This window comes from Panulirus ornatus, chromosome 15 (genome assembly GCF_036320965.1).
Source record: "Panulirus ornatus isolate Po-2019 chromosome 15, ASM3632096v1, whole genome shotgun sequence".
Taxonomy (NCBI): domain Eukaryota; kingdom Metazoa; phylum Arthropoda; class Malacostraca; order Decapoda; family Palinuridae; genus Panulirus; species Panulirus ornatus.
In genome coordinates this window covers 1,549,495-1,563,842 of record NC_092238.1, presented here as the reverse complement: position 1 = coordinate 1,563,842, position 14,348 = coordinate 1,549,495, and the positions used below count along the sequence as shown (strand labels likewise).

The following is a 14,348-nucleotide window of genomic DNA, read 5'->3' as shown; positions in this document are numbered from 1 at the left end:
CCAAGGGCTGGAAATGAACTTCCTAAATTATTTAAGTCACATTACAGAGAAAAACATACAGATGCCAGTAAATTTCAGTTTGTTTCTTAACTGTAGAGGCAGCATTGCTGTTTCCTGTTAAGGAAAAATGTCTATTTATAGACTTAGTTGACAGTTTTATTGGATTTAATCATGAATGAAATACCTCATTTAACCACAAAATACCTGGAATTTCATAGCTACAGAAAAATAACAAAAAAGACATTCAACTTTCACAGCTAACAATTGTCTATTTTTCTTTTTAGTTATGTCAGGATAGCAGTATGACTATATAGGGATGTCATTTTTTCAATTTACTTCCAAGGCACTTCAACATAATCTACTTTCTAACGCCAATACTCAACCCCCTATTTTTGACATCTCTATTTAAAGTGTAACATGCTTGCAAAAACACTTTGTGCTTAAGCTAAGGTTACATTAACTACTCTGCTTTAAGTGTGAAAATTTTATGTGAAAAATGGCTATGAGGTTTATGATGACTTATAGGTATGATGAGACAACAATGTACCTGTGAGATAAGAGTTTTGAGACCAAACAATAGACATGTAAAAAGATCATTGGTTCTTAAGAATGCACAATATATGTTGAAGCAGATGCATAAGCTTATCATTTCAAATTAATCTGTTGTTCCAAAAGTATGCTTTAGTATTTTCAAGAATTAAAGGCAGATTAATTAGGTACAAAAGAAATAAAAAAATGAGCAACATTATGAGATGAAAAAAGTAAAACTTTCAAAATGGGATACACATGATGGATGGTTAATAATTCAATACCCACTAGTGTTCTGTGTTTCCCACCTTAGCAAGGTATCACTGGGAACTAAGACCTCAAAAGAAAAATCTGCATTTTGTTTCTTCATTCCTTCCTCTGCTTCTACCTTTAGAAAGTAGTCATAAAAAAGAATTGTTAATCTTCTTAGTCACTTTCTACAACATGCAGGTAATATCACTTCTCCCTAACTCTAGATATGAATATCTTCACTGATCTTCAAAAAAATATCCACAGGGCCATTTCACATTTCTTTTGGACTGCATGTTATAAAAAAACGTTTCTGAATATGCAAAACTTGTTTTCATGCATTCAATACTTTTCACTTCACAATGATAACATTTATATGTGAATAACATCGAGTTATCCTCCACAACTTGGAATGCACCTTTATAAAATTAATGCAAAAAAGATAAGGAAGAAGAAAACACAATAATAAAAACTATGACAAACCTTATAATGTCACAAACTGAAACTTTCAATTCTGCATACAGGTCTCATTTGATGAATGTTAGAATGGGGGATTAGTGTGAATTAAAATCAGCTTCGGTAAAAAACAATTTATAACATAAAATATTCTTTTACATTAAACTTTTTCACCAATTTTAGATTTATCAAAAAACCACAAAATCATTTTAGATTTCAGTGGTTGATTCAAATAATGAAATAATCTACACTAGCATCCCATTCTTAATAAAGAAATAATACATACTCTCATGAAACCGCTAGTTATGTCACTCATTGCATAACAGTCTATAATATCCATCTTACTTATAAAACTCGTGATCAGATTCATCCTTCTTTACATTATTCTTGTATGCCTTCTCAAAGTCCTTTGCCAAGACAATATATCGGTTCTCTCTTACTGCATGCATACCAGCCTCTTGGCAAATGGCATTGATGTCGGCTCCAGATATGCGATCAGGACGGGCAACATAATCCTCTAGATCTAGATCCTCACTCAGGTTCATTCTTCCAGTAATAGTGGAGAAAATTAATCGCTTCTGTCTTCGATCTGGCAATGGGAACTCAATCTTTCGATCCAAGCGACCAGGACGTAAAAGAGCAGGATCCAGGGTATCTGCACGATTGGTGGCCATAATCACCTACAAAGAAAAAAGCTTTAAAGCATTTTATATGATATGCAAATTATATGAGTAAAATTTCTCCATACAAAATGTTCACTAAAAATCTGCCTGCATTTGGACCTATCAGCTACTTGACTATCAGCAATATATCTAAACAACATCAAGGTCCGTATTGCAGTAAAAAAAGGAAAGAAAAAAATAGTGTATCTGCTCGTCCTTGAAGCTCATAAAAGCACTTACATGAGAACCAGAAAGGGTGTAACAATGAAGATGTCTAATTTATGGTCTCTTTTTCTCTTGTTGATGGTGCTTTCTCAGGCCATATGTAATAATGCAGCCCCACTTTGTGGTAATCCTAGTATTTCTAAACTCCAACATATCAAATATATAATGTTGTTTTCTTCTACTTGCCTATTCTTTGCATTCTTTTCATCAGTCTGTGTTTCTTATTTTGGAAACACTCTTTCACAAACTGTATTTGTGATTTGTAAACAAGAAGAAATCATGTGTTTCACTTGAGTGAGAGCAAAACCATATCACTGAATTCTTCATCAAAGGGTATGAAAACTGCAATGAGGTCTTTAGGACTAAAACATGTACTGTAATCTGTAAGAAATAGTTGGGAAAGATCCTGTCTTGATACCCTGCTTTGTATGGTACAGATCCTGCACACAACACATGCAACATGAAATTTCTTTCCAATAGGAGAAATGGTGTATTTCTGAAAACCTCATAGCATTATGAAAATAAAATGTGTTTTGTTAATATGATGCTGGACATCAATATCAAGGAGTACTGTAACACCTTTGTGCCATCATCTTTTACATTGTTAAAAGAAGTACATACACCCTTAAACACCTTTCATACACAATATTTTCTCAATTTCAATGCACAAGATAAATGAAATATATATACCCACAAGCATGTTTATCTTTTATGATGGAGGCTCCAATCATGATTAGGCCAGGTCTTAAATGAAATATAAACAGATTAATGAAAGGAAACAAGAAGAAACAAGGGGATGTATTTATGAATTTTGGAGGAAGTGAAAAAACTTTCAATGAGTACCAGGTCACAGTAATTGGGAGACAAGAGAGGGTAGAGAGTTCCAAAGATTCAAAGTGTTGGGAAAGTTACCAACAGCCACACAGTAAACGGGATGCAACAGGTTGCCAAGTATTGCGTGGCCTAACTAGTGGTGAGGGCACACAAGCAGCCACCTCTTGAGAGCAAAAACCAAAATAATACCCATAGAAGAGGGAAAAAGAACCAACTCTGTAGTGTAGGGTAAGTGGGTCAAGTTCTGAAGTTAGCATAGGAGAGTTTATAAGTTAGACCACTTTCGACTCAACCCTTTCAAGTAAGGATGCAGAGCAAGAACCATCCCAGATGTGAGAGAACTGCTTTCAAGAATGGATCAATCCTTCATATAAACAGAGCAACTGTTTGGAAGAAAAATTTCAACATCTAAACACGAATCACAGTTTCTTACTGGCATACTTTGCTATTTCTGTAATGTGGGGTTGCTAAAACAAAAGTGGATGTTACAGTAATACCAAGTATGTTCATTAAGTTGAGGTGGAATTACAGAACCATCAAAGGAGACATGAAATTTTTGGGTAATTTTCAATAGAGAGATGGGCAGAAACATTCTTGAAGGCATTAAACTGAAACTGATTTCATATACCCCACTAAAATATCCTGTCTAAGTGTGAGTTTACTGAGGAAGTTGTGCCAAGACAAGAAGGAGATCGAGTGAGAAAAGGAGCATAACTGAAGGATGTGCAGGAATGCAGTGTTGTGTTATCAGCATATCAGTGCTTTTGGTTATTTATGAAAGTAAGGATATCGTTAAATAAAAAGGAGAAAAAGAGTAGGAAATTGGACAGTACCTTGAGGGAAGCCAATGTTGATAGAGAAAAGGGGAGAGAGTGATCCATTAACAACCATGGATAGAGATTGGGCACAGAGGAAGCTAGATATGTGGGAAGGGAGCTTAAAAATGAGACCTTGATGCCACACCGGTTCAAAGCTTTGGATATATCAAGGGCACCTACACAGGATTCCCTAAAACCTCTCAAGGATGATGATCAGACATTAGGAAGATATTGAAAAATATCATCAGTGGGTCTCGCCTCAGGAAAGACATATCAGAGAGCAGAGATAAGACTGTGAGACTGAAGATGTCCGAGGAAATGGGAGTTGAAGAGGGACTGAACCCCTCTAATAATAGCTAAAGGGGTTAGAACAGACACCCTTCCTAGGGGTAGGATGCACTAATGCATGATTCCAAGAAGGGGAAATTTCTGATTTTAACAAATTTAGAGGTACACTCTCTAGCACACAAGGGTGGATGCTATCAGGACTATAAGCATTGCTTGAAACTAAAGAGAGAAGCGCACTTTAGACAGTTCAAAAAGATATTATGGGAAAGAGCGCAGGATTACTTAGAGGAGCATCAGGGAGTGAAGGAATGTTGGTCATCCAAGATAGAGTTAAAGGAGAAATGGGAGCCAAAGAGAGTACCTTTGTACAATATATCCTCAATTTTAATGCACAAAACTAGTGCAAAGTTAGGTATGAACTAAAACATCATTAAATCTAAGTGGAAAAAATAAATCCTTTACATTAGAATAGAAAATGAATGATCACTTATTAAGTTCTCAAATGATTGTACTACAACAGACAGATAAAACAAAGAACATAAAATACAGAGGAAAATCCAGTGTCAAAATGCAAAAATCATAAGAATAAACAACTGTAAAAGGTGAATATATAGCTATTCTGTCAATCATTGATATCAAAAAACAATTGTACTTTACAGCAGTATTGCTACAAATCTTGGCAAGTCAATGTATCAGAGCTAACATCTTTCATGGATGGCAAAAAAGCATACACATAAAGAGGGGTAAAATTCTGAAAACAATCATAAAACAAATGCATGCAAACCTTTTACCTTGACATTGGTTGTCTGATCAAAGCCATCCATCTGGTTGAGTAACTCAAGCAAAATTCGCTGCACCTCACGATCAGCACCAGTCTGAGCATCAAATCTTTTTGTAGCAATAGCATCAATTTCATCAATGAAGATAATGGCTGGGGCATTTTCCCTGGCCAGCCGGAATACATCCCTCACCATGCGGGGTCCTTCACCTAGGTATTTCTGTACAAATTCTGACCCAACAACACGGATGAATGACGCAGTAGTGTGGTGTGCCACAGCCTTAGCCAACATGGTTTTCCCACATCCAGGGGGTCCAAACATTAACACACCCCTAGGAGGGTCAATGCCAATCTGCTTGTATAAATCAAAATGAGTAAGAGGAAGTTCTACAGCTTCCTTGATCTCCTGCTTCTGCATATCCAAACCTCCAATATCTGAGTAAGCAACATCTGGCTTCTCATCTGCTTGTAACATAGATATAGAAGAGTCTGCCTCAGGAGGTAAAACATCAACTAGCGCATTACTGTGCTTGTGAAGTGCTACAGATGCTGATGGCTTTAACAATTCACGATCTATTGTTGACAGAATTCGTACATAGTAATTTGAGCCTGTGGTTGAGCCAACTATACCAGTGTTTTGATCTACTGCCTCTAAGAACTGTCCAATCACCAATGGCACACTCTGGATTCTTTTAACCTGAAAAAAGAAATATGTTTTAATCGTGAAGTATATTTCCCTCGTGTAGCATACATATACAACCTAACAAAAGACAAAAGACTTAATTGTGTGATACACATACATAAGATAAAAAACTAAATAAGTTCTGCAAAACAAAATATCAAAAATCAACAATAAATCAATGTTTCAGACTCTCAAGTCCTTTGATTCATGTTTCATTAAACTACAAATGTTGACTGTGAAGAATGAAGGAACGTTCTCTACCACAGGCAGGCTCCTCTGACCATCTATGAGAATACTTGCTCAGCAGGGTGGTTAAAATATGTTCTACTGCCATAATGAGAATTCATCACAAGGACTCGTCCCCTCTGACCATCATAAAACATAAGGCTCACAGATGGTAAAAAAAATTAATCATACAGCATTTTACTAAGGTAAAACATAAGGCGCACAGATGGTAAAAAAAATCAATCATACAGCATTTTACTAAGGTCTATGATGTCTCAGCATGGAGGCAAGATAGTGCCAAGCATCTAACCATCCTCATTCATGCACTGAAAACTGGTGTCTGTACCTCAAGCCTGTTACTAACAGGAATCAAAACGTTTTTTTAAAAAAGATGCTAAAGAAGGGAATGAAAAACCTATTGAAAAACTAAAAGGTACATGATAATTTGGCACCTAAAAGCCAAACAAGGTTTTGTTTAACAAAGGTGTTTGTTGTATACTATGGAACCCTTTTATTATTCTCATACAACAAGAGGCTCCTTAGGAAAGCCATGGTAGATTCCATTATCTATGCATTACAAACTCTAGCATACACCCCATCTCTTGTAGTGAAAGGATTGACTTCTTGATCCCAGTGGAAATTTTGCAAATGCTTAAAGAAGCCTGGAAAATGAGATTAATGTTCTCTTAACTAGTTTTCTGTCATACCAATGAATCTTTAAATCTTGACAAACCACAAAGGGTGATATTCCAGACAAGAAAATTTTGAGGACTGTATCATAACAGGTTGATTCCTACATTTTACCATTTTTTTAATAAGAAACTTTGGGTTTATATAAATCTTTAACCATGATTCTGTTTAGATGTTCCACGAATTTTACTAACTCTACTTTCTATTCCCAAATGTTTAAGGACAATGTCTTCATTAGAAGATGCCGTAGAAATATAATAGCCATAAACGAAGAAGGAAGTAACATATCTAGAACATTCAACAACTCTCATTTAGGCAAAGAAAAAGCTATAAGTTTCCTTAAAAAAGGAGGATATGTCTACACAGGGCTGGAAACTCTCAATGTGAAATCCCACAACCACAGGCCCTTGCAAAGCATTCTTTAGAAACAAAAGTATTACTGGCTTTATTCTAATCATGACAAAGACTAAAGAAGAACTGTAAACATCTTGAAACAATTGCATATCCTTTAGAATCTCTGAAAAAGGCCGGAAAAAACTTCCATACAAGCACCCTGCCTCTAAGTGATGAGTAAACATTCAGTAGATATCATATAATAAATATTCTTCAGCTTCCCTGTACACTTGTACTTGAGAAAATCTACCTTAACATTTGATGCTTCATTCCTTCTGTGTAGTGATGACTCTCTACAAGGATCCATGGGTTCTCATGAGGATATTGAAGCATTTGTAACAATGCTGTTTCACCCATTCTGGGACAATAAGTGGAGGGAACAAGGAGAAGCGGGAGACCATATATATATATATATATATATATATATATATATATATATATATATATATATATATATATATATATATATATATATTTTTTGCTTTGTCGCTGTGTCCCGCGTTTGCGAGGTAGCGCAAGGAAACAGACGAAAGAAATGGCCCAACCCACCCCCATACACATGTATATACATACGTCCACACACGCAAAATATACATACCTACACAGCTTTCCATGGTTTACCCCAGACGCTTCACATGCCCCGATTCAATCCACTGACAGCACGTCAACCCCGGTATACCACAATGCTCCAATTCACTCTATTCCTTGCCCTCCTTTCACCCTCCTGCATGTTCAGGCCCCGATCACACAAAATCTTTTTCACTCCATCTTTCCACCTCCAATTTGGTCTCCCTCTTCTCCTCGTTCCCTCCACCTCCGACACATATATCCTCTTGGTCAATCTTTCCTCACTCATTCTCTCCATGTGCCCAAACCATTTCAAAACACCCTCTCGGCTCTCTCAACCACGCTCTTTTTATTTCCACACATCTCTCTTACCCTTACGTTACTTACTCGATCAAACCACCTCACACCACACATTGTCCTCAAACATCTCATTTCCAGCACATCCATCCTCCTGCGCACAACTCTATCCATAGCCCACGCCTCGCAACCATACAACATTGTTGGAACCACTATTCCTTCAAACATACCCATTTTTGCTTTCAGAGATAATGTTCTCGACTTCCACACATTCTTCAAGGCTCCCAGGATTTTCGCCCCCTCCCCCACCCTATGATCCACTTCCGCTTCCATGGTTCCATCCGCTGCCAGATCCACTCCCAGATATCTAAAACACTTTACTTCCTCCAGTTTTTCTCCATTCAAACTCACCTCCCAATTGACTTGACCCTCAACCCTACTGTACCTAATAACCTTGCTCTTATTCACATTTACTCTTAACTTTCTTCTTTCACACACTTTACCAAACTCAGTCACCAGCTTCTGCAGTTTCTCACATGAATCAGCCACCAGCGCTGTATCATCAGCGAACAACAACTGACTCACTTCCCAAGCTCTCTCATCCACAACAGACTTCATACTTGCCCCTTTTTCCAAAACTCTTGCATTCACCTCCCTAACAACCCCATCCATAAACAAATTAAACAACCATGAAGACATCACACACCCCTGCCACAAACCTACATTCACTGAGAACCAATCACTTTCCTCTCTTCCTACACGTACACATGCCTTACATCCTCGATAAAAACTTTTCACTGCTTCTAACAACTTGCCTCCCACACCATATATTCTTAATACCTTCCACAGAGCATCTCTATCAACTCTATCATATGCCTTCTCCAGATCCATAAATGCTACATACAAATGCATTTGCTTTTCTAAGTATTTCTCACATACATTCTTCAAAGCAAACACCTGATCCACACATCCTCTACCACTTCTGAAACCACACTGCTCTTCCCCAATCTGATGCTCTGTACATGCCTTCACCCTCACAATCAATACCCTCCCATATAATTTACCAGGAATACTCAACAAACTTATACCTCCGTAATTTGAGCACTCACTCTTATCCCCTTTGCCTTTGTACAATGGCACTATGCACGCATTCTGCCAATCCTCAGGCACCTCACCATGAGTCATACATACATTAAATAACCTTACCAACCAGTCAATAATACAGTCACCCCCTTTTTTAATAAATTCCACTGCAATACCATCCAAACCTGCTGCCTTGCCGGCTTTCATCTTCCGCAAAGCTTTTACTACCTCTTCTCTGTTTACCAAATAATTTTCCCTAACCCTCTCACTTTGCACACCACCTCGACCAAAACACCCTATATCTGCCACTCTATCATCAAACACATTCAACAAACCTTCAACATACTCACTCCATCTCCTTCTCACATAACCACTACTTGTTATCACCTTCCCATTTGCTCCCTTGTCTTACGCACTTTATTTACCTCCTTCCAGAACATCTTTTTATTCTCCCTAAAATCTAACGATACTCTCTCACCCCAACTCTCATTTGCCCTCTTTTTCACCTCTTGCACCTTTCTCTTGACCTCCTGTCTCTTTCTTTTATACATCTCCCACTCAATTGCATTTTTTCCCTGCAAAAATCGTCCAAATGCCTCTCTCTTCTCTTTCACTAATAATCTTACTTCTTCATCCTACCACTCACTACCCTTTCTAATCAACCCACCTCCCACTCTTCTCATGCCACAAGCATCTTTTGCGCAATCCATCACTGATTCCCTAAATACATCCCATTCCTCCCCCACTCCCCTTACTTCCATTGTTCTCACCTTTTTCCATTCTGTACTCAGTCTCTCCTGGTACTTCCTCACACAAGTCTCCTTCCCAAGCTCACTTACTCTCACCACCCTCTTCACCCCAACATTCACTCTTCTTCTCTGAAAACCCATACAAATCTTCACCTTAGCCTCCACAAGATAATGATTAGACATCCCTCCAGTTGCACCTCTCAGCACATTAACATCCAAAAGTCTCTGTTTCACGCGCCTGTCAATTAACACGTAATCCAATGTACATATATATATATATATATATAATATATATATATATATATATATATATATATATATATATATATATACATATCATACTTGATCGCCATTTTCTGTGTCTGCCAGGATTCGAACCAGGGACCTTGTGCTGTTGGAGGGTTTATGTGTTCTATGAAAGTGTGCATTCATATGCACTATCCTGGGGAGAAGGAAATGTTACACAGTAAATCTAAAATCAAACGGATGAGCAGAATGAAAGTTGATGATGTAAGAAAGTTATATAGAGTGAAAATATAATCTTGAAGGCACACGGATAAAGTCTGTTATGAATGGTATGGTCATGAAGAACATATGGCAGATGATAAGGTACAAGGTACAACAGTGAAGGGTAAACCATGAAAGAGATGGTTAGGTGCTGTGACACAAATGATTACGGCTAGAGATATTCCATATAAAATGTTCAAGGAATGACTAAGGATCAGATGCAATGGAAGCATTTTGCATATAGAGGTGGTATAAACAAAAAATTGGTCTCAACTGACAAATCAACTTAAGTGTGTAAACTGAAAAAGTAAGAGTTGTTCTTACACAAGGGTGGAAGTATGTGTTTCAGTGTCACATACTGAGTGAAGTATGTTGCAAAAGGGGCTGTATGTTCCATTCCATCAAAATGGGGATGGAGTAATGGTAATAGGCAGGTGGAAAAGACATTTTCTAAGGAGATTGAGGAGATGCATCCAATGTGAAACATTTTTCTTATGAACCATCTATAATCAGAAGATCTACGAGACAAATCAACAATACTGCCCTGGTGAAATTAGTCTGGATTATGGTATTGAAATTAACTTGAAAATAATTGTGGTGCTAATGTTAAGCCTGAAAGGCATTACTTTGTTGAATAAATTTCCCTTCTTGTCAACACTAGTTCTCATGAAATTCCTTATCCTGAAATGAACTGGCATATGCCAGTAAGCATCCCTCAAATCAGACTTATAGCCAACACATTTCTCTGTAGAATACTTCATACACTTCCATTAGGGCCACATGACATTTTATTGGTAATTCTCCTCACTAAAATCAAAGATCTATAAATTTTTTGAAATGATGAGAGAAAAGAAAGTGACTAAGTTGATCCACCTGTGCCATGCTGTTAATAAAAATAAAGGACTTTAGGAAAGTTTCAGCTGAAAACAGTAAATCAATACATGAGAAAGATGACTGACATCTGTCTAAGAATAGCTATTCCACACATTACATAACTGGTGCATACTCCAAATGTTTGTGCATTTGAGATTCCTGCCAAAATGGGACATGAGTTATTTAAGTTTCAATTTGTAACTATAGCACCTTCATTGTCTTTGGTTTTATCAACATTCTTGCTCTTATCCTGCTCTTATAATTTCATTTAAGCAGTAGAGTAGTTATGTGAGAAGGAAACATGGGCTGAGATATATCAATGAATTGAGAAGTTGTGATGTATGAATGAACTGAAAGGCTGTATGAACAGAATTAATGATGATAAAAGACTATCTATATAAAGGCTAATGTGTACTTACTGTGCATACCACATGATATCAAGTTTCTGCTGAGAGGCACATGTACAAGTACAAAATCTTCATAATTGAGAGAACTGATGAAAGTACATGGGCTATCTGGAGCAAATGTTTGACAGATTTAAAGTTATATAACTGCACACAATATTTAGAATGAAAAATTAACCTACTTCGACAACCATCAAAGCAATACAAAAGTAAATAAAGAATCACCTCTTCTTGTGCATGTCTGTACTCTTTCTTGAGATTGTGAAGTTCATCCTTAATGTAGTCCTCCTGTACGCGCAGGTACTCCAAATTTTGCAGAAGGCGCTTGTAGGTATTATAATCATCTCGAGCTGATTCATCATTAACAACTGTTAATCCTCCAACCACCGGTCCTTTCACCTCTGTCATTTCTTCCACCTGAAAATAGTAGAAAACATGATCTGAAAACAAAGATCTTACGGCATACAATGTATGAACTACCTATAGATATGACCCTTTGGACACCCACTGCCTTACTTTTTTACATTAGATGAGATGGCAAGCACAACTGAATGCCTTAGTCAAGACCATCTCTATCTATCTATCTATATATACTTTTTTCATACAATTCGCCATTTCCCGCATCAGCGAGGTAGTGTTAAGAACAAAGGACTGAGCCTCTGAGGGAATATCCTCACTTTGCCCCCTTCTCTGTTCCTTCTTTTGAAAAATTAAAAACGACCATCTATCTATCTATATATACTTTTTTTCATTTTTCATACAATTCGCCATTTCCCGCATCAGCGAGGTAGTGTTAAGAACAAAGGACTGAGCCTCTGAGGGAATATCCTCACTTTGCCCCCTTCTCTGTTCCTTCTTTTGAAAAATTAAAAACGACCATCTATCTATCTATATATACTTTTTTTCATACAATTCGCCATTTCCCGCATCAGCGAGGTAGTGTTAAGAACAAAGGACTGAGCCTTTGAGGGAATATCCTCACTTTGCCCCCTTCTCTGTTCCTTCTTTTGAAAAATTAAAAACGAGAGGGTAGGATTTCCAGCCACTTCTGATACATATATCCTTTGTCAACCTTTCTTCACTCATTCTCTCCATGTCCAAACCATTTCAGTACACCCTCTTCAGCTCTCTCAACCACACTCTCTTAACCTTTCATTACTTACTCAATCAAACCACATCACACCCCATACTGTCCTCAAACATTTAATTTCCATCATATCCACCCTTCTCCGCACAATGTGATCTATATCCCATGTCTTGCATCCGTATCATGGGATTACTATTTCTTCAAACATAAATATTTCTGCCCATCCAGATAACTTTCCCTCTTTCCACACATTCTTCGGTGCTCCCAGAACCTTTGAACCCTTCCCCTACCCTATGACTAATTTCTGCTTCCATTTGCCATGTTTGAAAAATCTGCCAATATCTTGACATCTGTATGGCTGCTAAGTGTTTCATGGCCAGTAATGAAGCTTATTATAGAGACTACCACTCTCTAGAAGTAATTCTCAAATATAAACAAATATGTACACATCTGTAAATGTGGGTGCTGCTAAACTTCGCCTGCTCAAGGTTACAGCGCAAGTGAAAAGTCATCTTTGGCGAGGCTGTATCACTGGGAGTGCAGTCTCACTGAAGTACTTTTCACTCTAAAGGATTCTACATTTCCCTGCTACTGTTAGTAGCAATGCCTTGGGCTGCAAGACCATTTAGAAAGGTCCTGGGTAACACCAAAACTCTCGCAAAAAAGCTGGTCGTGACATAAGTACCGTATATATAAATGTGTAAAAATCATATATATATATATATATATATATATATATATATATATATATAGTAACTTATCCCTGGGGATAGGGGAGAAAGAATACTTCCCATGTATTCCCTGCGTGTTGTAGAAGGCGACTAAAAGGGGAGGGAGTGGGTGGCTGGAAATCTTCCCCTCTCGTTTTCTTTTTTTTATTTTCCAAAAGAAGAAACAGAGAAGGAGGCCAGGTGAGGATATTCCCTCAAAGGCCCAGTCCTCTGTTCCTAACGCTACCTTGCTAATGCAGGAAATGGCGAATAGTATGAAAGATATATAGTAACCATGTAACCATAAACAGTGATGTGCCATCTATTGATTGTGAGTTATGAGGTTCGTCCATCCACCTAATCAACCCCCCCTAACCCCCAATCTGATCATGAAATTAAGCATTACATATCTTGCTTACAGGGAATAACTTCTATCGCGAAACTGATGCTAAAACTACCTATCATTTTACTGCTACAAATACATCAGCACCTCCTGAAAACTATCAAATATTAGGCTAGGCCAATACAATTCAATCAACCCTTAAATTAATATATGGCCTGAGGCATCCTTAAAAAGGTAAAAATTAATCTTAAAACACTTTAACTGAAGGCCAAAAGCATGATGTAACTTGTTTATGAAAGTTATTGAGTATCTGTATATCAGCAAAATATATGCAAAGAACTTTTCTAGCTAATGCTAAGAAATTAAAGTACCTTCTAACACTTGACTACCGACACACAAGACAGGAACTTGAACCACAAATAAGCATCACAAGCTCATTACAATTAAAACAAAAATCGGATAATAAGGGCTTATCTAAGTATATATAAATATAATTTACTTATAATTCAAGAGTTTTGTTACCTTTTCGGTAGACACAGTTATTCCAATCTCTTCCATTTCTGACCAGCGGATTTCTGATGACACAAAACCTCGACTTGAAGAATGAAAACAAACCTGGCGTTTCTGCAGCGGATTCTTTCGGATATCGCGTCATATATGCGAATTTAAACGGAAACAGTCTTTAGGAAATACATTACGCAAAAATTACGATAAAGTAAATACATGCATTTTACTAATGAGGTTATACAATACTGACACATATATCAAGAGTTTTGCTTGATACTGGTGTGCAATCTTTAAGAATTCACATTGCACTGTTAATGTTACTTTTTTTTGCATAATTCATTTGCTGAGCTAAAATTTGACTCAATATTCAACAAACTAAAAATCCTAAGAGGT

The 14,348-nt window shown here is 37.2% G+C and overlaps 1 protein-coding gene across 2 annotated transcripts; it reads right to left on the bottom strand.

Annotated features, from left to right (window-relative positions):
* Positions 1 to 1,243: 1,243 nt before the first annotated feature.
* Positions 1,244 to 14,125, bottom strand: LOC139753655 (26S proteasome regulatory subunit 6B). Of its 2 annotated transcripts, none has more exons than XM_071670277.1 (4): positions 13,971 to 14,125; positions 11,534 to 11,725; positions 4,852 to 5,535; positions 1,244 to 1,913 (listed from the first exon to the last, which is right to left on the bottom strand). In XM_071670277.1, the coding sequence occupies exons 1-4, from the start codon at positions 14,004 to 14,006 to the stop codon at positions 1,575 to 1,577; spliced, it is 1,251 nt and encodes a 416-aa protein (XP_071526378.1). In that variant the 5' UTR covers positions 14,007 to 14,125; the 3' UTR covers positions 1,244 to 1,574. The 2 variants fall into 2 exon arrangements, with proteins under 2 accessions (XP_071526378.1, XP_071526379.1); XM_071670278.1 differs by lacking the exon at positions 13,971 to 14,125 and adding an exon at positions 13,820 to 13,876.
* Positions 14,126 to 14,348: the final 223 nt, after the last annotated feature.